This window comes from Genypterus blacodes, unplaced genomic scaffold (assembly GCF_046128005.1).
Source record: "Genypterus blacodes isolate CSIRO-AG114 ecotype Tasmania unplaced genomic scaffold, CSIRO-AGI_Gbla_v1 ptg000030l_1, whole genome shotgun sequence".
Classification (NCBI taxonomy): Eukaryota; Metazoa; Chordata; class Actinopteri; order Ophidiiformes; family Ophidiidae; genus Genypterus; species Genypterus blacodes.
In genome coordinates, this window is record NW_027466843.1 from 1980744 (window position 1) to 2008288 (window position 27545).

Here is a 27545-nt window from a genome sequence, read left to right on the forward strand (position 1 = left end):
ATAACAGTCACTATTTTTTAGCTGCCTGTTTGTAAATTTGCTTTATACCGCATGAAATTGATGTGAATAGAAACAGACGTGAAGTTTAGGGCTCGACATTGCAATAGGACGCAAAGGCTTAAAAACATATTTTTAATTAAGTTTGAAAAAACAGAAAATACACAGTTATACTGTAAATGTTTGTTTTTTACAGCACATAATTCTATGACTATGAGCTAAGTAGAATGATGTCCATATGTACTTTATTTGTAGCATAGAAAAAAATCACAGTCACAATAGAAGCTTGGCTCAACAACAAAAACACTGCAATGAATTACATCACATGATCAAACATGAACAAGTTAACAGGAAAAGGTGTCCTTCTAGGTCCCTCTCGTGTCCCTCTAGGTTAGTCCTCATCGGTGCTGACAGAGTGGGCTCTGTGTGGGTCTGTTGCGCGCCTGAGAATTGTGGTGTGCTGTTTCACCAGGAAACGTTTATCTGAACTGGTCTGTGAAGGAAACACATTTGCAGGTGTTATAACGCACGCAAATGTAAACTCAGGCCCTCTTATAGTGTCAGCAGTAACTCCACTCACATTTCCTCATATTCTTTCTGTGACTTGTTTCTTGTGATATGTAACTTACCATAATCAACATGTCTTTCAGCCTTTCAATGGCCTTCTGATTGGCTTGTTGCCGTGACACACAAGAGGTTAAGAGTATACTGTGGAAATAGAATTTGTCTTCAGTCATGTTCAAAGTTCAAAGTATGTCTATTTTAAGCCAATATGCATGCAGTGACAAAAATGAACAGTACTATTAAATCATTTGTTTCCAGCTCTGTTACATTTAAGACAAGTGTGTTAAGTGTTAAACTCCACACACAGCAAATACAGAGATGGTGTTTGCTTGCGACTTAGCACATCCCCTGAAGCAAGCAGAACACAGCAGAGGGAAGGAAATGCATGATCTGCTTTCACACTTACATCTCAGCCAGTATGAGCGACAGGGCGAAGGCCTCAGAGCTCAGGTAGCGCAGAGTTTTCTGTGCAGGGCGAGGGAGACTGTTCACACACACACTTGTCACATTAAACACAGTTTGTCCGTTTCCAAATGGACCACAGGAGGAAGATAAGGAAAGCCTGCAAAGCGAAGAGAATAGAGAACTGAGCTTCAAGTACAACACACCAGAAAACCAAAACAAAAGCTAACATTTTGCTAACGTGGCTACAATGAGCTTTGCCTGGTTTACATTCTTATGTAACATTTAGAGTTCTAACATTAGGATGTTAACATGTATACAGCTAGGATGCTTATGTAACAGACTAGCATCAACATGTTAGCAGCGTGACATTAACATGAACTGCATGCTGTGTTAGCATTTAGCTCCAAGCTGCCTGCTACTGCGGCTTCATGTGTTGTCACTCATTTACTTGCTCGTGATAGTTTTCCAATTGAAAACTAGGTCAGAGTGAATAACTGGCACACTTGTTGGCTATAAAGTTTATTAAATACACTCTATTGTACTATTTTTTTTCTATTCCATACTTAACCATAGCTTTTTGATTTTACTTCTAAGTACCCAAATCATATAAACATAATTGTCCCCTTTTCTTATTTCACAGATAATAACAGTGAATATTATAATGATGTATTGACCACCAAACTATAAGTGTCCCTCCGTTTCTTTCCAGAAATCTGGTTTTATTTAGCCCAAATCCCAGTTTTGGACAAGTGGACATATTCACCTATTGAAAGGTTCTGTATCACATTTTATAAGGATCTGCTTCATTCCAAACTGAAATGGTGGTGCCACACCACTGTCTTTGCTGCTAACATTGTAATAAATAAATAAATAAATAAATCCCAAAACAAAAAGCTGCACTGTGAATTAAGACTTTTTGTGCATTGTCTTAATGCTGGAGACAAAAGTAGATTTCGAATGGCTTTGTTCTCTGTGCGTGAGTTCATACTGGTAGAGGTTGAAACCCAGCGAGGCCACAGCCATGAGAAGGCCCAGCAGCAACATGAGGTGGAACAAAACGGAGGAGCTGGAGGCTCGAAACATCCGCTGCTCTGCTGCACAGCACCTAAGAACGACAAACTACAACACAGAGATGTCACAGAGATGGAAGGAAGTTTAGAAGAAAGAAAGAAAAACTGTTCAGAAACCAATTCATACACTTGTATTAGGACATATGTGTATGTAGGTCATATTATACACTTTATAATATGCGTGCAAATATTGAGTCAGATTGGGAAAATAATCATGAATAATTTGTCTATAATAACTCATCTGACACAAGCTGACCTTCTTGATGTAAAACGTTGCGACCAGTGTGACCATTCCTATCAATGGCAACAGAGGGCAGTAGTAGACTCCCACCCAGGACACAGTCTGATTGTGCACCAGATCGAGCACGTTGAAAGGAATCAGGAAGTGTTGTTTGCCTGACAACCGGGCCAAACAGGATGAGGGATAACTCTCCTGCAGCAACCTGACACACAAGGGATGATAATTTAGATCACTGAGCTTTAGTTTTCCTCTAGATAGGTCCAACTGCTGTGGCCTCACTAAAAAGAAAAAATGGCATTGATTCTTTCATTCAGAAGAAAGCAAGATACGGTCCATTTGATTAAACAAACCCACTTCCTGGGGTATTCAAAGAGGAAGGCACTGCAGAACATGGCAAGGAAGTTGAAGATACAGAGTTTGTACATCTCTTTGCCAAAGTGGTTCTCCCAGCACTGTAAGAGAAGAAATAAACATATGTTATAGTTTTTCAAATAAAGGTTTATTTGAACGTCCAAAAAGGGATCGATAGGCCCACACCTCAACAGTTCTTAACCCAGATTGATAAATCTTAAAGACTGAAAATATCTGTCTGAAATTACTCATTGGTCATGAAAGTTTTAAGTAGTAGTACATAAGCATCTTTTACTTCTGATCCAAGCTTCATGTGTCATGCGTCTGTAGAGATATGACGGACAAAGAACAACATGCCTGATGTATAACTCCAGTGGTTAAACAAAATGTTCTGAAATTTGACTTGATGAAAAAGTAGCAATTAATAAATTACCAGTAAAAGTCCTGCATTAACATTTTTCCCATATTGACAGTACTTTATGTAAGTATTGACTCTGAACTGAATTTAAAATAAAAGAACTGGAAATGATCCCTTTCTTAATGTTAAATTACTGCTGAATTTATACAATAGTATTGTACAGTACATAAATAGTATTGTACAGTACAGTACTAGTATAGTATTGTACTGGAGTAAAAAGTATAAAGTGAAGCACCTTGTCGCACATTAGTACAGTACTTAAATAAGTGTACTGTGTTACTTCCCCCCTCTACACAGTCCTTACTGTTGACTCACTTTTGGGTTGTCTGTGCTGAAGAGGAAAAATAAGTAGATCCCCAAAGATGCCAGCTTCAGGAATATGCTCCTAAAGAAAAGGCAGGATTGATTGTTTGGGCAAACACTGCATGATCATCATAGCTAATCCTTGTATGCTGTTGTGTCTTCATGTATACATTGACTGTAATTGTTTCCTGCCTTACCTCACCAAAGTGGCATTGACCTGCATGGTGAAGGAGTAATCTTCAAAAGTTGAGATCTTACGGAAGATGTGAGGGAGGAACAGGTTGACCAGGGTGATGGTGAACGGAGGGAGGTACTCAAACAACAGACTGACCAACCTGTGGTGTCCATCCTAACAAAGACAGTGAGGGTGTCAGCCATGGAGATGGAGGTACTGTACCTGTGTGATAGATATTCAGTGTGAAAGCCTTACCATCTTGCTCATAGACTGAGATGTGACTGTGGCAAAGTAGATGAGGTAAAAGGCTCCACCCAGCAGAAACAGAACTAGCAAGTTGAGGACAAATCTCAGACAATAGAGACCCGCCCTCTGTGTAAGAGTCCTCTGAGCCTGACGCAGGGAGAAACTCTTCTCCTCCAGGAACAGCTGGGGAAATGACGAATGACACAGAAAGACCTTATTCCATCAATTTAACTTTAGGACTAAATTGTGAGCAATGTCCCCTTGTGCCTAAACAGCAAATGTAGACATGAATCATGCACCTTTTCCCACTGTCAATTTCCAGATTAGAATAGATTAGATTAGAATTTGAATATCACAACATAATTTATAAAATGATTTACATCAACCAGTAGCTATAGGTTTGACACATTCTCTTAATTCACTCGTAGTATTTAGGTAGATGGTTTAGTTCACCACACTGCTTGGAAGGGTGATAACTAGTATTGTGTACTGTGTGTGTGGGTGTGTCCTGTCACCTTGAGGTCATTTCTAATAAAGCAGCGTTTCAGAGTAGCTCCAGCACGGTCCCGAATGGTGAAGTCCCATCCGCAGAGGATCTTAAAACTCAGATTCATGCTGTAACTCTTCCCCAACATCCAGGTCTGCTTGTAGCCAACCATTGTTCTAAAGTACAATGCAAAACCTGCATGCATTTCACATACATCCATAGATTTTTGAAATGTTTTGCTCTATTGTCATAATTCTGACTGACCTGCGGACCACCATGATGAGACTGAGGAAGAGGATGGAAAGGATTCCAGTGAGATACAGCAGGGGCGTATTTAAGCAGGGTAAACACAGGGAACCACGAGTATAGAACCCATAGAACACCGGAGAACGCTCCAGAAAACCCTGAGTAATGGAAAGGACAAATATTATCTGCGTGGGAGTGTGTGTGGGTGTATGTGTGTTTGCAGGCACAGGTGTAGTTTATTTGTGGTTATGGTTAGCTGCTACATGCCTAACCCTAACTCTAACACAGATTTTCTCACACAACCATACAGACTAGCAAACTCACCGTTCCCAGGATAAAGTCCAAAGCTGAATCGTTGTCTCCAAAGCTCAACAGATCTGGAAAACCACAAAGAACAACTTATAATGTTTTACATCCAGTGCAAATGTATCTAGTCAAATCTTCAGGTACCATTGACTCACCACTGCTGAAGCCTTGGCCATAAACTGTTGTTGGCACCAAAATGAAAGATGCTATAAAAGCACAGTATAGTAGGTTCAGGTAAATCAGATATCTGAGGAAAACAAAGTAGGCCTTCACGCCAACTCCAAACCTGCCTGTAACAGAGAAGCAGAGAGCATAATGAGCTTGTGTTATCTTAAAATATGACTCTAGAGAGCGTTGTTTCTGACATTCCAGAATACCAGGTCATGTATAAATGACCCAGGTCACTGACATTGTTTCTTTTGTACATCGCAGGATTCTAGAGATATTTGGTGTTCATTTATCAGATCCAAAGGCCTCCTGGATCCTTATGGAACCCTGTGCATGAATAAGATTCCCCCAACTACTTCACATTAAAATAAATAGATATTTCAGGGTATATATTTGTATTGAACTTATGAAGTTAACTTATTACATCATGTGGAGTAGCTTTCCGAGGCTTTTCAACTCCTTTAACACAGTATTTCATAAGGGTCCATTCAAAGACCTACAGACCTGGTAAGTGAACATCAAATATCTCTAGAATGCTTCTACTTCACACAAAAATGTGTGAAGATAAGATAAGATAAAATAAGATCAAAGTTAATTATCCCGGGGTAAATTACTGTGCAACAGTATCAGTACAGTGGAGAATGAAACGGAAGAATCACCTCTAGTACAAAAAGAAGTGTGCAAGAATGCATGCAAGATAACAAAGTACACACAATAAGGGGTACAAAGTACATACAATAAGGGAACAGAGTAACAAAACAAAGTACAAAGTACATAGGAAGTACAAAGGGTTGGGGAAGTAAGTATTTTACAATAGTAATAGACTATATAATAATAATACAACGTGTAAAGCATACATGTGTGGTATATATGATATGCAGCTAATTGCCAAAAAATTGCCAATCATGTTAAGGTTTCATAACGTTTTCTGAGAATGCAGCTTTAAAGCAATACACCAGCAAAGGATTACAAAGACAAAGGAGGAAAGGGACTGGGACTATGGAGTAGTGAAGACATTCAACGCAAGTACAGGGCTTTCTTACCTTCAATTTTGTGGAGAGTGTGCCGCCATGGCAACAGACTTGACAGAGCCCCCCTCAAATTGTCCCACACCCTCCTCCTGCTGATACTCTGGCTCCGCTTCCAGGACTCCCAATTACCAATAGTACGAATTTCCAGATTCCTCCTGTTCCTATTTTGCATCAACAATGTAATATGATAGTGATTTTAGTCATAACTTAACTACACATAACTGCACTACAATATTTACCACCCAAATAAGAGAAACAGCAGAGAATATTGCAATACACATTAGACAGGCTCTCTCGGGTCAAACTAGGAACATTCCAGTCCCTAGACAACCGCTCTAAACTCCCTCACCTGGCATCTCTCTTTGCCTGAATAGATATGGGCAGATTCTTAAGTGGCTGTGTGGATGTCTTGTCACTGGACAGTATGCCATAGATTTGCTGCTCCTCTATCTCCAAGCTGCCATGGGGGGCCTTGGTATTCTGCTTGGCTCGAGCAGCCTGGACACTGGGCAGCTGGTCGTATATCTCTGTCTGATAGTATTCATACGAATCATCAGACAGGGTGGACTCATTGCTCTCAGCTGTGGTGGGAATGGCACATGTGATTTCATTGGTTATGCAAATGTATTCTTAATACTACATTACCCTTGTGAGGTTGCAAGATAATTTTGAGACAAGATTATTACTTTGATCGGAAAGATTGTTGTTACATAATAGGTATCTTTGTAAACTTTTTATAATTTGTGCTTTTCTGGTAGTCACATGTATACATTACAAATAAATCTACAATGATGGAAACCACTGCAACTATTCCTCCTCTTCCTCTTACTACTACTGCTACAACTACTATTATTATTAAAAATAATAATCTGAACAAGAAGAAATTACACAAAAGAAGAGAGAAAGATATGTTACGCATCAATAAGTGTATCCTTTTGTGTAATTCTACACACATACACAAAGATAATTTTAAAGTTAAGTTTTCCTCTCAGACTCACCTAAGAACACACACAAACAAACACACACACACAGACAAATGCACAGACCTATTGTGTTTTTGAAAGTTACCTGATATGAGTCTCACAAAGTTGACAGTTCGTTGCCCCTCCATTTCTTCGGCCCACCACTTCCTCTTTGATCGCAAATGTTCAAGCGCAAAAAAAATACAGCAACAACTAAAGATGACTGGATGAAAAATACAAACTGCAATCTGTATCAAAGTTGACTGATTTGCATTGTGAACCAACTCAATATTTAGCCCCTGTGCATCTTCTGGTCCTGTTTGTTCAGCTCACATTCTGGCAGGTGGATCTGTGTATACTTCAAGACTGTCACGGCTTTTAACTGCACTCAGGAAATCATGTGACAGGACCCAGAAAAGAATGTTTGTGGCGGAAACATTACAGTTTCACAACTTAAAAAGATCTTTCTGATTATTGTACTTGTAGTACTTGTATTTGCATGAAGGCCTTTTAATTAAGGATTGGCTGATTGATTAAGTCAGATTAACTGAGACTGGACATGGTAGCTTGTAGGTTTAAAGGGCACTCTCAAAATTTGACCTAAAATCTATTTTCCCTACAAACATGCCTCAGTTAATCAAGTATGAGCGTCCTTTTAAAGAAAGTAAACAATCATGCTTTGTGCTTGACAGCATCTGGAAAACATGGGTTAAGGTGAATCATTTTGAAACCGACTGGTGAATGTTTGAAACGATGCAGCAGGCAAGATCTTTCCACCCACAACACCACAAACACGTACAAGACTTCCAGTTAAACAAGAAACAAGAACGTATAGGCTCAAATATGATTCAGAGAACTAAATGAGATCACAAAAAATGTTTTTAGCACAGGCTTCATGGTTCTTCTGTGTTGAAGCAGAGTTTTCAATTTTATTCTCAATTTATTTCATAAACGTTATTGTTTTTAAAAATAAATTGAGTCATCTCGTTAGGGCACAGATTTCTGATAGCCTCTTCCTTCCTTACATAATGGTAAAGCATACTTTATAGAGGGCAGAGCAGAGGTATGATCGGGTATGCACAGGTGGGCCAGGAAACTGTGTAGGACTGTAGTACTTTTAAAGTCACAGTAGTATTGCTTGTGTACACACTTCTCCTTTCTTTGGGTGTTTCTCACCGCATTGTTTCTATAAAACACAATAATTGACATGTCCTCACAGGTTCTTTGGGTTGTGAAATACACAATTGACACTGTCATTGCTGTCAGAATTTGTTCTTCCCTGGTGTTCAACACGAACGCACACCTGATGTATAAGGAATTCACGTTTTTATTCGGCACCATAACACAATAATTCGTGTGGAGGATTATTTAAAGACCTGCCTGTATTGTTACAATGTTTACAAAGACAAAACCCGGTAGAGCGGATAGAACCGTTCCAGTTGTCGAATCTCTATGGGGGTGATATACTCGTCTCCGGGTATTAGATGAACTTGTACGACCAATAAAAAACGTATACATTTACAATGATAAATATCTTACGCATATTCATTTTAATGTAGTCAAATGTGAACAGAGGGTTTTTCTGCTGTGCGTCGAAAGGTGGAACAATATTATTTCTATCCACCCCTTTTTAACAATGGATTCACCCAACTACCCGGTTACCCTGCAGTGATTCTGGGAGACGCTGTTTCGACTGGTTTGGCAACTTTCCTGCCTGGGTAAGTCGATGCTCGACTGCTTACTTACTTTGACCGGTGCAGCCCGTTGATTCACACAATCTTTTGGTCAGTTTGAGTCTTTCTCTTGCTTTATAAATCCGTCGATAAACTTTTAAGGACTTTATTAAACTCATTGATAGCTTGACAACTTGCTCGTCGGCGTCAGGTGTCGATCATAATGAGGACCGACAGGAGGTGTACAGTCTGTTTGTAGAAGCTTAGATGAAACAAACTGTCGCCGTGTTCCTGTGTGTGTGTGTGTGTGTGTGTGTGTGTGTGTGTGTGTGTGTGTGTTTCAGTCGGCTGTTGTGTATATGTGGCATTGTTGATGTTGTTTGAACCGTTTTCTGTACGTTGTCACTGGTCTCAATCACCAAGAACACAGACAGGCAGATCGCTGTGTCTTCTTGCAAGACTTTACTCTCAGCAAACTACACCTATAATTTTGTTTATGTATTCTTGGCACTCACGTTCATATCACTGGCCTCATCGTGTAATAACTCTCTCTGTCTGCCTGCCTCGTGTGTGTGTGTGTGTGTGTGTGTGTTGCACAGAGCGACGCTGTGATAATTGCATGCACATTGAGTTTGCACATTTGTCTCTTTCTCTCTGCCTTCGGCTGTTGTTGGAGTTCTTGTCTTCCTTCTGTTTTCTCCTTTATATGCTGCACTCCTCCAAACCTTTGAAAGAGTACTTCCAAAAGGACAACAAAATAATTAATTGACTCACACTCAACCTGGACTCTGTACCCAAATGCAGAATCTATTCTTCTCTGCTCTCTCTCTTCTCTTTTGTCCCCTGCTTTTTAAAGCAAAGGGCAATGTTAAGTGGAAACATCAGGGTATTGAAATATGAGTCTGCTCTGGCCTTCACTGCTCACTTGTTGGTTTTTCTCACTGCTGTGGGAACTGATTTATATGCAGATTCCTTCACTCCCGTCCCGTCACCTCCGTATCTGCTGGTAACCACTTCATGCCGCCTGTTTCAACTATTCAAGAAGTAAACACCCATGATGTAATGTTAAACCTTGTGGTCTTCTAAGGCGCCTTCATGTCAACGCCGGTGTAAATGTGCTCTTATTTGCTTTGGTTGCTATGGAAATCTCTAATGAACTTGTTCATTCTACTTGGGTGTAACGTTTGCTGATATCCCCCAATTTCCAGTCCCAGCATATTTTATTTGGCAGCAGTATAGCTCAATTCTGACCCATGTCAAATCTTCTCCCGCCCCCACAATCTCAGAAGACAGCTAAAGTATGTTAGGACCCACACATACACAGTTTAAAAAATGAGACACAAAGCCACTGCAAGACTGAAGCCACACTTACTGTCAGACATTAGGGAATGAACAGTCGTCCCATCAATGTGTGTGGAGTAAAGCTGTTTGTCTTTGTGCCCAACCAGAGCGACAGGGAGACAGAATTAGTCACATGAAAAAGACTTCAAATAAGAATTGAACAGGGCTGTAACATGATCTTTGGAAAACTAGGGCAATGTGAAAGTTATGTTTGAGAATCAGGAAGAGAGAGAGCAAACGGGTTGAGCAGTTATTCATACAAACCCCAATCTCAAAAGAGCTGAGAGGGAGAATAAATAAAAACAGAAAGCAGGGATTTTGAAGTTTTCTTTTATCTATGCGTCATTGAAATAAATAAAAAAACTAAACAAATGCAAGATAAATACTGTTTGAACATCCTGCAAAAAGTAGGATTAAAAGTGGGGTTAATGTGTATGAAGACAGCGAATGCAGCAGTGAGAGAAAGACATGTTGGAGCTGTTCAGTCAGTCCATCATTGTTATGGCTGATATCCACACTTGTGGCTTGCGTCATACATATGTTGCTGATTTCATTTTAATAGACACTCAAAAACTAGAAATGCTCCAGAGACCTCCACCCTGAGCAAACGCTCTGAAAGTAATAACAGCTTGGTAAATGGTGAGGACATCTATCGACACGGAAACCTAATTAAATATACATACATTCATGAATACATTCCAAAAAGACTAAAATCCATCTGACTTAATGGGATAACTTCTCTTCTCTCCCTGAATATATAGCTGTTATCTGTTCATCACGTGTTCCTCCATCAAAGCAGGCTTGGATTCATCTTTGAAAGAGGTTTTATCGGTCACTAATGAAAATCTGGCTTCAATTTCCTTGGAACTTAGATTAGACTTAGACTCCACTAATTTAGTTTAATGAGCTCTGTGGTTGTGTTTTAACAACAGGACATGTCTTCATGTCTTCAACGGTGGTTTGCCTGCAGATGTTGCATGTACAGTAACTGTGTGTGTTTACATACGGGCTGTGAGAAAATGCAGTCAAACACATTGCTTCCTCTCAGCCCAGATCTGACGCTGCAGTGGCCTTGACCTGTGACAATACACTCCTCTGTCCCACCTCATGAATATTCACTGGTGAAATTGTGCCGTATGACTCTAACCACAGCCTTCATCACAAGCAGTATGACAATGGAGCGCTCATGACTGGACATAATGACGTAATCCATCCTGACAAGTCAGCTTTGTGAGAGCATCATTATCAACTCGTTAAATGTTGATAACATAACAAAATGAATGCATACATTTTTAAACAGAGCAACGTTTTAGTTCTGTGCAGTTTGATGGTACTGAGTGCTTTGTATGTTGCAAGAAATACTTTTTGGCACATCAATTGTTAATTTCACAAGCTAAACTAACAATTTATTCATAGTAAATATTCCAGTCTTGTGTAATCTTTGCTTGTAATATTCAATTTGTTGACACAGATGAGATTTAAAGTATATGACTTCTAACAAATAATAGTTAAAAGGAGAAGGCGACAATTCCACAAACCGCCCATTACTACCATGGGTGGGTACGGTACTGTTGTCTCCTGTCATTTACTCATGCTGTGAAACTTGTTTCCTCAATATAATGTCGGAATGTTCACTGGACAAGCAGCAACATGACAGCAGTGTTCAAATTCCAGTATGACTCTGCTCTTACCCATTGCCCGCCTCCCTCTCTGCGTCCTCCTCTCTCAGGTGGAGGAGTAAACACCATGGTGCGCGCAAAGGGCTGGTCGGAGCAGGTGAGGGTGTGATCCCTCCGCGATTGGTCCATGAGAGGCCGACGGCCAGGAGTGTCGGAATAGAACAAGAATGGCTTGTAATGTAAACTTTTACCTGGATCAACTCATGGAAGCCGGACTGGAGTAAGTGTTGCTCTTTCATTTCTCGCCATGTTCTGTTTACCTACTGGTTTAATGTGACACGTTGCCAGCTTACCCGATGCCTCATAACATGAATGGCGTGAGAAGAGCAGCGAGGCGGGGGGACATTAGGACCGGAGATGACGGGATTAACTGAGCTCTTTGTTGTCTTGTTCCACTGTACACTGGCAGCCAGAGTATGGAGCAGGATTTGTGTTTGCGTTTGATTTATCCTGATCTCGCCCCTGCTCCTTTGTTTTCCATAAAGACTCAGTTATGTTTGGATGTGTGTGTGTTTTCAACTGGCACCTCTACTTTTTGTCTTGTTTTTTCTTTCAAAATAACAGCAAGCCCAATTGCTTGGCTCTCTAAGAATACAGGAAGGGGTCACACGGCAGACTATCTGCTCTCTATGTGTTTGGAAACAGAAACATGTCCCTCTTGTCCTAACTGGTTGACTGAAACTCTTCTTAGACTTTTCCCTGAGTCAGGAGGTTCTGATGTGTGCACACATGCCTTTAATGTTGTCCCTGGAGAGGAGCCCTCAGACCATTCTGTGTATTTATTACTGTTTGTTTGAACTCGGACCAGAACAACTTGCTTCCCCTCCCCCTTCTCCGTTTCTGTCCTTACGTCCCTGTGTCAATCTGTCAGGAGTCCTGTGGACGAGGAAGGCGTTCATGACTCATTCCACCAGCTGATAGCAGAGCAGACTCAGAATGAAGCCAGAGCTGAAGCCTTTGAGCTGCAGCAGCTACAAAGAGAACTGGACGAGGAGGCTCGAGGTAATCTGTGTGTGAGATCATGTAGAGCTGGGCAGTTTGGACAGTTTTCTATATGTACATTAGCGTCTTAGCTGAGTGAATTGAACAGTGAATGCACATATCTAGATCTAATTAAAATTTTAGATACGAAGAATGAATGATATTTAATTTTGTCCGTATGTGGACTGACCCAAAGGATGCAGAAACTTAAAAAGTAAGGGTTTTATTTACCTACCATAATGGAAAACTATGTGGATCACAAAGACAGCTTAACATTACTACAACTAAGCAGAACAGCTGACTTTATGAATGAGACACTATTGAAAAATGAAGAGGACTTTGATGTGCCTTTGCTTCAGGTATCTGTGTTTACTTTGTCTGCAAATAACACTGATGCAATACATATACAGTATGTAGCCTCAATGTGTACAGGCAGCACATCTTTGCATGAAGCATATACCTCATGTGTGTGCTCTTATCTTTTTGTTCCCTAGACAGTGTTCCCTACCCAGCCAACCCTGGACATGAGGTCAGGGGCAGGAGGGGCGAGCGAGGGGATTTGGAGTGGGAGAACGACGATGAAGCAAGGCCGACGGACCCCCTTGTGGCTGAACGCTGGTCCTCAGCTACCATGAAGGTCCTGTCCTCCATGCCCAGTCGCACCATCGGTGGGTTGTGCATATGGCCAGGAGAAGATAGAGAGAGCGATGCGTACAGAGCAACAATCATGAAGTTGAATGTTGCTGTGGCTTGAAATCATTTTGCTTGAATATGGCTTTTCTTTAAGGATGATTGAATTCTCTTAATGCTCCTCCGTGGGTACGATAGCTATGCCTCAGTGGTTATGACATCTTGAAGCCCGGATGTACCGGTGCTGTGCTGTACACGCTTAGTCATAAACACAGTCTGTTGCAGTTGAGTAGAGTTTCATGAGGAAGTAGTTTGCTCTTCTCTATCTGTGTCAGGTCAGGTGCTTCAGTGCGGTCTGTGTTATCTTCACCTCAGTCTAATGCTTTGTGGCGGATGTATGATTTCTTAATCTTTGTCTTTCGCCATCAGAAACGCAAAAGACGAATGTGTGGTTATTTGTCAGTATGTGAAACACTGCTGACAGCCTCACACAGTCAAATGTGATCGATAGCAAAGTACAGTGAGTTTATTGTTGTGCAGTACTTCCACCTTTAATGTTGAAAATTATAACTGTTGTGATTCCTCTGTAACTATGACATCAATGAGTGCACAGAGCCTGAGTGTCTAGTCAGTCCCAGACCACTGAAATGTGAGCTTCTCTGCCATGTCTGCCCTGGAAACTGGTTTGGCTTTTTTTTGGAGAGGTGGCACCTCTAAGTAAATATCCAATTCTTGGTGATGATGTTGGATACAGATTTTGGTCCTGATTCATATCTGGAATAACGAGAGGTTGTTCCAAATCCAAAACAAATGGTTGTACAACTCAATTTTAAGTTGTCTTTGGGTGCAATCATATTTTGACGGATTTCTCAGCGTCGCCTTTGCCTTTGTCTATAAATCTAAAGTCTCATCATTACTTGTGTCTTCCTCTGCTAGGCCGCAGCAGGGGAGCCATCATCTCTCAGTACTACAACAGGACCATGCAGCTTCGGAGACGCCGGCAGAGCAGACCGGCTATCCGAGACTTCTCCCGCTCTGCCAGGCCCAGCATACGAGGCTTTGGCATGGATATGGACTGTACGGACTCAGACAGAGGGGGTGAGGAGACACGTTTGCACTTGGACCACTGCAGGATGTGTACGCTACAATAACAATACATATTTGACGTAAACTGATTCCTCCCTTGTGTGCTGCAGGTTCTAAGAGGGATCACCTGGTTAACAACCTGCAGAACCTGTCAGTGAGCGACCGTGTCAGCTTGCTCAAAGCGATGCCACTCAGCATTGCAGAGAAGAGTGAACTCAGGTACATGTTGATCTCACACTCAGTCACTGTACTCATGCAGCCTATTAACCCTCAGTGGTGAGCGTGTCAGTCTGAGGTTCTCTCTGTTTCTCTGTCTATAGGAGGCTGGCGTTACAAAAGGAAAAACGAACGGTTTCTGGCAGTCAGATCTCCTATTGCAGTCGACTCAAATATTACATCATTATTGTGAGTATCTGACACCAGCAACTTCTTTCTTGAGGCTTTGCCCTTCGCACACACTTTGCACAACGGCCTATTGTTGAAATAAACACAAGGTCTGTCTAGACATAATGTTTTATGCTGATCATGGATATGTTATATTTTTATACTAGGTGAGCTATATAATATAGGGGGAAATATATGGGACAGACACACACACACACACACACACAGTCAAAGACTTTCCTTCTTTTGGGTGTCAGTATGGTCTTCCTGTCAGTGCTGTTATCAAGTTGATAAGTTGAAGCATGTGTTTCCTGTTATATCTTGAGCTTTTCCCTTATCAAAATAGAAAGTTTGACCCCTATTTTCAATGCAGTGCCCTTGTTTATTCCATTTGATTCATTGTCAACTATGTGGTCTGAATCATAACCAAATAATAATTAATTAATAATATTTTCCAAGGAAAATGACTTCCTTTGTTGTTTTTCAGCTACGTGATAAGAACTTAAAGTGTGTTTTTACTAAGCCCAACACAAACTGCTGCAAATGATGTTAAAGTTTGCATGTCTATTTGCAGGGTATTTTACGCTCACTGATCATGTAAATGAGCACAGCTGTAGTTCAGTCATTTGAATGTGTTGCTATTATTAGCTGCTACACACCTTAAAGACGCCACGACAGATGTGTGGAAGGCAGCAGACCCCTCAAGTAACTCCAAATATTTGTTAAATATTGTGTCTAAAAATGTCCGTAAAATCAAGCTGGGAGATTTTAGATCATTTTGACAATGTCTAAACTCAGAATTTTGACAAGATTGGGGCATTGGGGAGAATGGGGAACAGCGAACGTCTTCGTCTTTCTCTGTCTGAGATTTTAGTTTTCAGTGAGCATCACAAAGTTTACACCTCCTCACCTGCCAGCTACTCTTGGGTGCTAAGAAACAGGTGGAGTTTCCTCTCCCACAGCAATAATAAAGCAGCTCTTCCTGTATTTGGGTGAATCTGGAGGTTGAATGCATTGACAAAATATGCTGAGCTGCTTTTGTCATTTTGATAGCACATAACCTCTGTGGCCCTAAAGTAAATACAGACACTCTATTTCCGAGAGAGTGGCTATGTCCTCCCTTGATTGGGACTTTAAACCAGTGCAGCACCCATTCTTAGGTGAGCTCCATCTGCAACCCGTTTGCCCTCAGATGGTATCATATATATATGATATGAGAGATTGAAATGTTGTTTTATAAAACAACTGGCGTCTGCCGTAATATTCCTTGTGTGTCCCGAGTTAGGCTATTATGTTGATTATCTCAATGGATCCTCATACAGTATATGTGCCAGTGAGTGTCTAGAGTAGGATCACTTGAACACAGTAATTTGATCTTTATTCTCTTGCTTCTGACCCCCCACAGGCAGCCAGACACAGCTGGTACAGCTCGTTGTCCTTCCTGCATTCCCTCAAGCTGTGGCAAGTAGCACTCAAGAGAGTGGGTGGGCGTTTCGGCACCGGCGTCCTCTCGTACTTCCTGTTTCTCAAGACCCTTCTCTTCTTCAACATCTTCCTGTTCTTGGTGACGGGTGCGTTCTTGGTGCTGCCTCAGGCGGTGCACCCTCCCAGCCTCCCTCCTCAGGGGCAAATGGACTTCACTGGACTAGAGCTTCTCACTGGAGCGGTAAGCTGTGTGTGCCATTATAACACATTAATACAACACCTCCCAGAGACGGCTCGGCTGGGAAGCTTCCTCTTAACGCTCACTACACCTTAAATGTGTGTGTTCACACACATCAAAATATCAACATCTATCTGTCCCAACAACCAAGCAGCCTATTAACAGCAAGAACTGTCAAACACTTTCAACGATAACATGTAGCTATGCCACAAAGTGTGTTGTGTAGTACTTAAAGTTATTACTAAAAGTATTAGTGAAATGTATTGAAGTATCCAATTTAAGCATTTTACTGTTTGTGCACATAGAGCTGAATCAAAATACTCCATTTTACTGCTTGGAATTTTCCAATGTATTGGAATTCCAATGTATTCCGATGTATTGCATCTCTCAAAGTGCTAATATTCATTGAAAGTTATAAAATGTGCAGCTTTTTAAAATAGAGTGAAGTAACTGTACTAAATTATTTCTCATCTCTGCCCTTTTTGTCGTTTCGGATCCAAACCAGGCACATTCAAGAAATGAAATTGATCAAATTGAAATGTTTCCGTTAGCTGAAGTGTGTTCTCCATGTTCTCAGGGTTATTTCTCAGACTCTGTCATGTACTATGGATACTACTCTAACTTCACCCTGCACAAGAGCAGCAGGGAGGATGATGATGGAGGGCAGAATCTTGCTGTGTCTAACAGCACCACACTGGACTACACGGGGCGACGCCTCTCCTACAATATGCCGCTTGCATACTTCTTCACAATTGGAATGTCCTTCTTCATCACATGTCTCATCCTGGTGTATAGGTACAGAGTAGCTTCAGAGAGAACCAAACATACTAATATATTAGTCATGTACAAAGTTTGATGTGTATTTACTCCCAACAGCTTTTCAACGTCGTTTGGTCAGAGCTTCCGAATTAAGTCGGACAATATCTTGGCCACGAAGGTCTTCTGCTCCTGGGACTTCAGGGTCATTAAGAAAACTTCTATCAAACTCATGTCTGAAAACATCTGCACCCAGCTCAAGGTATGTGTACACACACACACACACACCTACTCACAATCTCTGTCTCGCTGTCTGTCTCACTCTTTCAGTTAATTAGCAGACAGGAATGTGATGAGGTAATGCATTCTTTTCTTACTTTTTCCCTCTCTTTGTCCTCCCGTCTCTCATGCCGCCCGCCCTTTGTTCTCCCTCGATGCCCCTCATCTCTCTCCTCTTCCTCTCTCTTCAGGAGCTGCTGACGGAGGTGAATCTCAAGAAAGCGAAGGAAAGTATGTCCCTGAATGTGTGGAGACTGACAGTTCATGGCCTGGCCTGGACTATCTGCGTAGGAAGCACTGCTGGCTGTCTGCTCGCCATTTACTATTTCGCTAACTACATGCTCCAGGTGAGGGAGACTTCCTCCAAGTCAACACCCACAAAATGATTGTCTTTGGTGGATAAATGAACAGTTATCTTTTTTTGTGCATGCAGCTGTTTTGTAATCACTGCTGTCTGTAGGAAAAAAACGGATTTCAGTAAAATTTAACAGGTGTGGGTCAGGACCTTTCTTATCAATTATTTTTTGCGGCGCTCAAACTTAGAACTCTTGAACTGTAAGATTCTGTCGGACAGTGAAAATTTAATTTTTCCCCTGGATTCCTTGAGTCCATCTGCAGTACATCCATACATATCAGCCGTCCACCTGCACCAGATCCTCCACAGCTCTACATAAAGCAGGAACATCTTAACATCTGTGTTTGCCTGTTGCCTCGATGTTAACAAACCTTACATCAGTTGAAACTTCCCCACGCAGAGTGTATATGATAGCATTAGGAAGGAGTAGTGTTTGTTCCCTCCTCGGCAGCTGAGTCAAGAAACACACTGTGTGCATCTGGAAGACAATGATACTTCCTCCTGTGATATAATACTCTCTCTCTCTCTTGCTCTCTCTCTCTCAGGACCGGGAACAGGACCTCCAAAGCAGGTCTGGGGGTGTCCCCCAGAACCCATTGTTGGAGGAGGCCAAGCTGTTGGCTCTCCCTGTGGTGGTGTCCGTCATCAACCTGCTGCTGCCTGCCCTGTTTAACGCAGCTGCATGGATGGAGGACTACTACTCACCCACTGTGCGCACATATGTCGCCATTGCCCGGTATGAGCAGAGGAACTACTTGTTATTACTAAAGAGCTGATGTTGCAGTCTAAGTGATTTGTGTATGTTGTTACCCTCTGGTTTGCTGTGTGTGTTTTGTAGAAACCTGATGTTGAAGGTGAGCGTGCTTGTGGTCCTTTCCTACCACTGGCTGGGCCGTGTGGCTGCTGCACCTCAGAATCTGGGCCTGCAGGTAATGTGACCGACGTGACGCACTGGGCCTCATTCATCAATATTTACGTGTTTTACGAACAAAATAAATTTCATTTGATTTTAGTTAAATGCACATTCTGGTCAAGTACAGCATAGGGAAATGGCCCAAAGCTCAATTTTAGTGATTCTTGCAAAGTAATGACTTTGGGTGGGTAGAAAATGGATAGATGCCACCCAAAGATGCTAAGAAGGAAATAAATCTCAGAAATCAAACTGCACTCTGAAGTTAAGAAATAGTGTCAGCAGTGGTGTTAAAATGTGTTTTTACACGCAGGATCAACTGGGTTCAGTAGATGAAGAGGTCCATTATTTTTATTTTGTAGCTTTTTGATTTGACCTCTACCCCAACAGCCACTGTGTGTTGACCACTATGCTCTTTTGACAATATCGTCTTCAGTGCTGGGAGAGTTTCGTTGGCCAGGAGCTTTATCGTTTCCTACTGGTGGACTTCATCTTCACTGTCCTGTACACTTTCTTTGGAGAGTTTCTCTGGAGGTAGGTTATTCATAAGCCGTCCATATATCTAATATGTAGCTAGTTGAACTACATTAAAACAACCACTAGTTAAACCTCATCCTTCATCCATCTTTCTATTTTATGGTGTCTTATCTATCCCTTTGTCTCTCTGCTGCCGTCTGCAGGTTGTTTTCCGAGAAGGTCCTGAAGAGGAGGAGGAAGCCAGTGTTTGATATCGCCAGGAACGTCCTGGAGCTCATTTATGGGCAGACACTGGCTTGGTACATAACTTCCTGTAGCGGTGGTGGACTTTCATTCAAAGTCAAGTCACGTGTGTGTTTGAACTTGTTCATGACACTGAGTTTGTGTGTTACAGGTTGGGCGTTCTCTTCATACCTCTCCTGCCTGCTTTACAGATTCTCAAACTCCTGCTGCTCTTCTACATTAAGAGGGTTGGTGGTTTGCCCTGCACAACTACACCTTTACCACATCTCTCTTAGCCAGAGCTGCTGTGTACCCTCTCACCATTGCCCCAGTGACTTTCTCAGCGTCTGTGGTGTTTCACTTATCACCTTTTAGAAGAAGCCACCGTGTTAAAATGGCCCACTCGCATGAATCAACTTAGAAATCAACATCGACAGTCAGTTTTTGAGCCGGTTCATAGACGATCTTGGTTAAGTCAACCTTTCATCATTCGACAAACGCAAACAAGCACATAAGAACAATATGAGACTAAATTAAATGGAACGCAAAGTCAAATTGTCATTAATCATGGCACCCTCCCTTTAGGACTGTAGTTTGACTTCAGGGGGAAGTGAGAATGTGAGGAAGTGCAATGACCTCAAGGTTCACAGCTGAAGCCAGGGTGTGTTCATCAAATTGTCAAGAATTTCCTATTTCTGTCCTCTTCTGCTAAGTCATGTTGTTTTTCACTTCTCACCATTTGAATCAGATGTTTCGGTGTGTCTGTCAGTATTGTAACTGTGGTGCATACACTGTATATGTGTGTGTTTGATTTTTATTTTATCTTAGCATACAATGCTCCCTTTTTAAGTAGCAGGTGTGTATCCTCTGCTAAATACTATATTCTGATTTCACTTTCCTGCCTGTGTTCCTGTCTGCTGTGATGTGACCTGTGTTGTGTCTCCCCACAGGGCAGTGTAATGATGAACTGTCAGGCACCCAGAAAGCCGTACAGAGTCGCCCAGATGACCACCACCTTCATCGCTTGCCTCTGCTTCCCCTCCTTCGTGGGCGCCTCTGTGTTTGTCACATACACCATGTGGAGGTATACATATACACACACACAAAAGAAGTAGGAAGAACCCTGCCAAAAGTTAACAAAACCTACTTGTACTCATGTTGGCTGGACATACAACTATACCGCCACATTTGTTGTTTATTTTCTGTACACATGTTCAAAGAAGATGCTTGTAGTCTCAAACATCTGTCCCGCACTGTCCTCAGCATCACGCCGTCAGCATCGTGCGGTCCATTTCGTGGCCTCAAGACTATGTTTCAGTCCGGAAAGCAGTGGGTGGAACAGCTGGAAAAAGACAATCCCAACCTGTCCGTGCTTGCCAGGGCACACTCCTACCTCGTGGAAAACCCGGTCTTCCTATTTCTGGCAGCTGGTATCTTTCTGTGAGTGTACACACACACACACACACACACACACACACACACACACACTGGAGTTTACAGCAGGGTGGCCAATTCCAGGAATTTCCTGTCTCCATCCTTAAGCAATTGGACATGTAACCATTCCAGCTCAGGGGAATTCACAATTGGACCTCCAGGGATCCATGCATCATCATTTCAGTGTCATGAACAGAAGGCTGACTCTAATGCTTTATGCAATCTGTTTCTTTTCTACCAGGATTGTCATCTACTTCCACAGTCAGATAGTGGACGGCCAACGGAGGATCATCAACTTACTAGAGGAGCAGATAGATAATGTATGATGGCACGTTCATCGTGTATATGACTTTGTCAGTCAATCTGACCCATTGACATCTAGAACTATGTGTAATGATAAAGACAACAGGCGAAAAAGACTTAAATTACCTCAAGCAAATAGAATTTCTGTAACCTTAGTTTTGTATGCAGGTTATTGCATTAACAACACAGGTCACCATGTGTTAGTACCAGTTTGAGTAGCTTCTATTTATCAGTTTGGATCTGTGGGGTGGGCATTTATTTTTCTCTCACACTTGTGTTTCCCCCTGTCAATATTTATTGCTCCTGCCGTTCTCCATCACTGCCTGCTCAGGAGGGAGAGGATAAGAAGTTTCTCATCACTAAGCTCCAGACCACCCATGAAAATCAAAGGCGGTCTCGTAAACGACTCACCAGTCAGGTGTGTCATGTGTCTGAAGTCAACATGAACCATGTCTCCATCTCTCCCCGGGGCTTCGTCTTATATCCTTTGTTTCTCCATTCTGCTCTAGGACTCTGGCTTTTAAGGTTACAGCTACTTTGATTCCAAGTGTGGAGCCCAAACCTGGACCTTTCTGTGAACACTGAAGTTTGGAAAGTATCAAGGAAGGACAACAGTGTGTGAGACATTTAAGAGAGCAACGATGCAGTGGAAGAGTCAGAGGAAAACGGTTCCATGGAGAAACTGGAGAATATTACTGGAACATTATGGAGATACGCACAAGCATGCTACTGCTAACCTATAAGACATAGAGACAGGTTTAAGTAAAAATCTTTACACCTTTATTTGACAATATTAACCATTAAATTAGTTTTTTATGCAGAAAATGACAAAGAGCAGCCAGTTTGGTGGAATGTTGAAACAGGTTTTTACATGTGATTTTTAGAATTGACAGATGAGGGCGCCAAACTCCTATAAATGTGAATCTGTTGTTCACATGAACAGCTAGAGCCAATAAAGTAGGACAACACTTCACAAACTCAGACCCAGACGCCCCTACGGCACATACACTGTATATAAACTTACATTTATACTTTGTACATTGTACTAATGGAGTCCTGCGTTCACTTTGTAAATAGCCAAGTTTGTTTGTTTGTTGATGGACATTAAATATTTTATCAGTTTTTATTTCCATTTCCTGCCTTCCATTCATTTCTGCAGAGTGGCTTACTGATGCTGTATTTTTCATAGCTGCACTTCACAGATCCTCACAAATCCTCAGCTGCCATTACTGAGCATGCCCAGTAGCTTCCTGGGGTCCATTCCCTGTTGCTGTGCCATCTTCTGCACATCAAAGCCCATGTGCTTGAGGAACTGGATGGCGCTCATCTCCTGTCCCGTCAGCTGGTCACGGATGGTCGGGCAGGTGGGGTTACAGTGAGGCCACGGGCAGCTGTCGATCAAATGAAGAGGGCAGCCCCTGATGGGTGGGGCCCTGTGCTTTTGGTGGTTGCGGTTGCCATGGCTGCCATTAACGTGGATGCTGTGTTGGAGACTGCGGTCCCAGCAGTGGAGGGCTCTGGGCAGTGAGGTGCCTTTCACCTGAATCTCCATCCAGTTGCTATGGTCACACAGTGATGGAGGTAAGCAAAGGTGATGGATAGAAAAGCAGCAGTTCCTCACAATGAATTCATGTCTTCTTCATTTCTGTTTATTGTCTGAGCAAGCAACAGCAATGTTTTAACCTGTGGGTAGAAACTTCACCTCCTTTACAAAACATCTGTAATGACACCTGATGTGACATGATTATGGCCATATTACCAAACACTATTGTGTTTAATACATTACCAACTTTGTTCCAATGATAGTGGATATACTCACGTTTTGGTTATGAGATCATGTGACAGGCAGGCCGGAGCGAATATCGCCCTGCCAAAACACACAGATTCAAGCCATTAAAACACTTTGTGTGTTTGTGTGTGAGTGGGTGTCAGTGTGTGTGTCAGCCTTACGGTACATCTCGTAGTGTGCTCCTCAGCTCCAGCCCCAGATTCTGTATGTATCTCCACTGGCCCTCTTGGACAGGCTGTCCCGTCAAATGGATGTTGTCAGCCGTCAGCTGGGCTTCGTCAAAGAGCCACTGTACCACGAACACCGGGCCTGGCAGGACAGAGGACAACCTGTAGGTCAGACTTTAAAGGCCAACTCAAAGTACATTTACAGTAGAGTCTTCAGTGTATAGCAGTCACTCACTTTTTAATGTGGCGAAGAGCTTATATCCATACAAACAGTTCCACTCTTCACCCACGTGAGCCTGTCTGCAGCTTTCTGGCACCAGCCCACCCCAGTACCTGCACGACATCACACCAAAGCTTAATCCTTCACCAGGTACAGTCAAAGCCCTCACCACCCATCCATTCACCTGGCCATCCTCCCTCTTCCTACCTGGTCCCTCTCTTTATAGCTTCAGTGGGGGCACAGCTGATGGTATCCAAGCAGTCGGTGAACTTCTCCTGCTTCTTGTCCAGGAACCAGCCAGAGTCAACCAAGCCCCTGACCTGCACCCCCTTGTAGCCCTGCGATGCCAACTGCTCAGCAACATGGTCCACATTCAGCAGAGCACCTATACCACCCGCACTGAGGGGCGGGGAAGGTGCGATGCAGGGGGTTAATTGTAATCGAGCGCTTATCTTATGCCCATTTAAACGGGAGTGGTGAGCACGCACACAACACACACACACACTTGCATACCTGCTTCCTGCAAGGAGCAGAACCTTGGCATTGGCCAGACCTTTGGTCAGCAGCTCATTCACCACCTCCTTAATGATCACAGACCCCATGAATGCGTAGTCACCTAGAGAATATTAATACTCAAATGAATCAATGTTACGTTATCATGTAAATAGCTATAGGCTGTTATAAAGCTGTGTCTGTGTCTTACTGTGCTCAGTCTTTGGTGTCGCCCCAATCCACATATCACTGGAGCAATAAGGGATGAACCTAAGAGACAGAACAACAAACTTTTTTTAAATAGGGAAAATGGCATAAATGCTAGTCAGATCTCATATTAGTGAACAAATGCTCCTTTTTGGATATTAAGACGGACAGACTTACACCATGTTAGCGTTCCACCAGTGGGGATTTTCCTCTGGCTGAGGCGACAAAATTCCAGTTCCTGTTTAAAGGTAAAGGAAAGGTGAGTGAAACAGGAGGAGAGATGTGGAGTTTAGTTCACCAGTCGCATAAATTCTGTCAACAGAATCAGAAAACTAATAATATTTCCAGATGCATAAAGTTCACCTCGATGACATATGAGTGTGTGTGTGTGTAAATAAATAACTAGCTTGGTCAGTTAGTACATGCATGAGCGCTGCAGCAACTCCACTGGCTACCAAAGTAAAGTAGGAATGCACAGAGAGAGAGAGAGAGAGAGAGAGAGAGATAGGAACAAACAAACAGCGAAAAGAATTAAGGGCTTAACGCAGCTAAAGAGGAAACACAAACATTTTCTGTGTGTAGGTGTGCAAAGATGTAGCTAACATAGTTGGCTGCTAAAACTCTAGTCAACATGATGAGCAATACTATATTTTGCCAAAATCCGAACATGTACTCATTTTGTCCAGTTACCTGTTCTGCCCTGCGGCCACTTGGTGGAGCTCATGAGTCTCCTCATTGTCTCGTACCTGCTGTCACAGCTCTGTCTATTAAAACAGTACCATCCACCTGACACACACACACACACACACACACACACACACACACACACACACACACAGTAAACAAGATGAACGATATTTAACAATAACTGTACACATGAGTAATCCTGATGAATGTCTCATCTCCAGGTCAGGATCATTCCATGTGTTCAGCTTAAAGGTTCTTCCCCTGTACGTCACTCAATACAGGAGTTCTGATCTGACTTCTGTGTGCTCTTCATCACCTTCTAAGAACACCAGCCACCTCTTGCTGCCTTTAGATTCCTTGATGTAGTACCTGAATGACAACATCGACAAATCACAATGAATGTGTGTACAACAGAAAGATACAAAACACAGGAGGTTTGTCATTTTGGGTCCTGAAAGGAAAAGTTGTTGCACCACTTATTCAGAGTTGTAATTGGATATTAAAGAAAAAGTCACCACACTGTTGATTGCATGATAGTACACACACACACACAAACACACACAGAATCTGCAGTTGAGTCCAGTCAGTTCGATTCAGTTTGGTCCAGCCTCATTTCCACAAGTTGCAAGGAACTGATCATTTAAAACTATAACAAACGTATTAATGAATCATACATGAGATGAATGAGTGCATTCCATTTAACTGTCAGTGCCAAGGTCCTAGTGGTTTGAATTAGCACCTAAATGGAATTCAGCCATCACTATTTCTATTACAGAGGTGAAAAGGTCCCAAACAATTGATTTACCTAACTTCAACAGTAATTTAAAAGTGGATGAAGACTAATTTACTAATTTATGTTAGGTTAGTTATCCTTGACTGATAATAGTTTCATCCTGTATAATGGTTTCAGTAACTATCTTAATCAGGCTACTACCACAATCTCTCTCTCTCTCGCTCTCTCTCTCTTTCGTATTTGAAAGTGGACTTAGTGATGAAATTAAAATACTAGTGACTAACTACAGATGGAAGCAGTGTGCCTCCATACAGACCAGCTGATACAGATTAATATTTCATTTTGAGTTCATCTCATTGAGAAACAGGGATTCCCCCTCTAAATACTGTCTCACACCACTACACCAGCACATGTTTTGGCCCATGCTGGTCTGTCCATCTGTCAGTCTGCCTGTTAGTAGGATTACTTACTGATGGTCATGAAACTTGGTGGACAAGCTTGAAGCCATAACATTTGGATGGCAGTTGGACTGATGGTGGTGCTGTAATAACTACTTTAACCTTTGGATCTTTTTGGTTTGGATTCTTTTGGTCTGGCCACGTCCATCTGTACAAAGTGCTGTAACTCGTGAATGAATCTATTGTAACCAAACTTGGTGGACATGTAAACTCACTATGCTTATGCAAAAACTAGAAATCAATGAAACAATTTCGTCAACAACTTGTGTTATTATCATTACCAACCGCAACCACTCGCACTTGGAAGAGGAGCGTCATTTTAACTCTGTCAATCTGCATCCCACCTCTGCTGCTGACGTGACGTCATTGTTCATTTCATTGTGCAACGACTTTAGGGGATCATCACCTTTAAATTCTGTATTTCGAACTTTTGGTCTATGTTTTCCTAGCGTTAACTCACCCCGCTGCTGTCCCGTCATTACACGTCACAGACGCATTCCTCAGAAAGTGCAGCTTCATGTCTTGCTCCAGCCTTTGCGCGGAGCACGGGTACAGCGACTGCGCCAGGCTCTTGATCTGGATCATGAAGTTGTCCATGTTTCCCTCCACAGCTGTGAAGTCTAACGGGAAGCTCTCCGCTCCTTCAGCCGGAGGAGACTGCGGCTGCGCTCTGCCTCCACGCGCTCTCCTCGCCTCCAGCGGCTCACTCACGTGGATGAAGAGCAGTAGCAGGCAGGAGCGCCACACCGCCGCGCCGCGGCCCCGCATCTCTGACTCTTTTACTGGGGAACGGATCTTAGGTGTGCGCTAAGTGTTTGAGTGGAAAGCTGCATGTCCTAGCAGAGGAAAGAGGGTGTGGATGTTCTTGGATGAAGGAGGGAGAGCTGCTGGAGTCTGGGAGGTTTGCTGAGCGGGCCCAGGTTAAAGTTCTCCATGGTGCCTTTAGGGAAAGATGCAGTCAATCCGAGTCCGGTCGGTGTGACAGAAGACCGACTGGCCGTTGTGGCTCCTCAAGCAGTAGGAGTTGGGTTTTAACTCCCCCCTCCCCGCCTCCTCCTCGCTCCTCTGGGCCAATCATCTTTATCATCACACAAAGAGCGCGCGCTGTGGACACGCCCCCTCCATCAGTTCACACGGGCCCTTTGATGTTATGTCGTCACGTGACCGCATTGCCTCTGCCTTTGCCTATGTGTGTGTGTGTGTGTATGTGCGCGCGCGTGTGTGTGTGTGCGTGTGCGTGCGTGCGTGTGCGTGTTTGTGTCTGCGTGTGTCTGCGTGTGTGCGTGTGTGTTTGCGTGCGTATTTTGTAATTCTGCTATTTTATTTTCGTGTTTCCATTTGTGAGAGACTTTCTACTTTTACTGTGACCCTTCCGAGGGAATATTGCATTTTCCTCTCACATGTAACAGCAGATATAAAAAAAGATTCATTCTAGCCCTCAAAAGATTATTATTTCCAGGAAGAATTTGCTTATTGCAGAATTTATTAGATTTCTTCTACTCTGAAGACATAAAAGGCTTGTTTCATTGTCTTTATTGATGCATTATCAGCAACATGCACCAGTTACTTGTTAATGCCCTTAACTGGACCATTTCCACTACCCAAAGTTGTTTAATTTAGCTAAAGTAGATATTTAAAAGTAGGACTTT

The 27545-nt window shown here is 42.5% G+C and overlaps 3 protein-coding genes across 4 annotated transcripts; 1 reads left to right on the plus strand and 2 right to left on the minus strand.

Moving 5' to 3' along the window:
- Positions 1-199: 199 nt before the first annotated feature.
- tmc8 (transmembrane channel-like 8) lies at positions 200-7425 on the minus strand. The gene is made up of 16 exons (XM_076145580.1): positions 7077-7425; positions 6358-6589; positions 6021-6169; positions 4965-5099; positions 4828-4880; positions 4522-4661; positions 4286-4433; positions 3780-3953; positions 3547-3698; positions 3362-3431; positions 2632-2729; positions 2293-2479; positions 1955-2085; positions 968-1123; positions 627-705; positions 200-490 (listed from the first exon to the last, which is right to left on the minus strand). Exons 1-16 carry the CDS (start codon positions 7117-7119, stop codon positions 389-391), a joined length of 2049 nt encoding a protein of 682 aa, XP_076001695.1. The 5' UTR covers positions 7120-7425; the 3' UTR covers positions 200-388.
- Positions 7426-8589: 1164 nt separating this feature from the next.
- On the plus strand, positions 8590-22269 carry tmc6b (transmembrane channel-like 6b). Of its 2 annotated transcripts, none has more exons than XM_076145578.1 (21): positions 8590-8688; positions 11714-11883; positions 12535-12665; positions 13139-13312; positions 14211-14372; positions 14471-14579; positions 14681-14765; positions 16150-16410; positions 16985-17202; positions 17284-17425; positions 17634-17789; positions 18343-18533; positions 18636-18726; positions 19144-19241; positions 19388-19483; positions 19579-19654; positions 20357-20490; positions 20670-20846; positions 21082-21160; positions 21475-21561; positions 21653-22269. In XM_076145578.1, exons 2-21 carry the CDS (start codon positions 11831-11833, stop codon positions 21665-21667), a joined length of 2535 nt encoding a protein of 844 aa, XP_076001693.1. In that variant the 5' UTR covers positions 8590-8688; positions 11714-11830; the 3' UTR covers positions 21668-22269. The 2 variants fall into 2 exon arrangements, with proteins under 2 accessions (XP_076001693.1, XP_076001694.1); XM_076145579.1 differs by having other exon boundaries at positions 8671-8754.
- On the minus strand, positions 22038-26886 carry notum1b (notum, palmitoleoyl-protein carboxylesterase b). The gene is made up of 11 exons (XM_076145581.1): positions 26357-26886; positions 25022-25074; positions 24709-24804; positions 24196-24256; positions 24023-24081; positions 23833-23935; positions 23527-23718; positions 23335-23432; positions 23094-23241; positions 22963-23010; positions 22038-22702 (listed from the first exon to the last, which is right to left on the minus strand). Exons 1-11 carry the CDS (start codon positions 26662-26664, stop codon positions 22360-22362), a joined length of 1509 nt encoding a protein of 502 aa, XP_076001696.1. The 5' UTR covers positions 26665-26886; the 3' UTR covers positions 22038-22359.
- Positions 26887-27545: the final 659 nt, after the last annotated feature.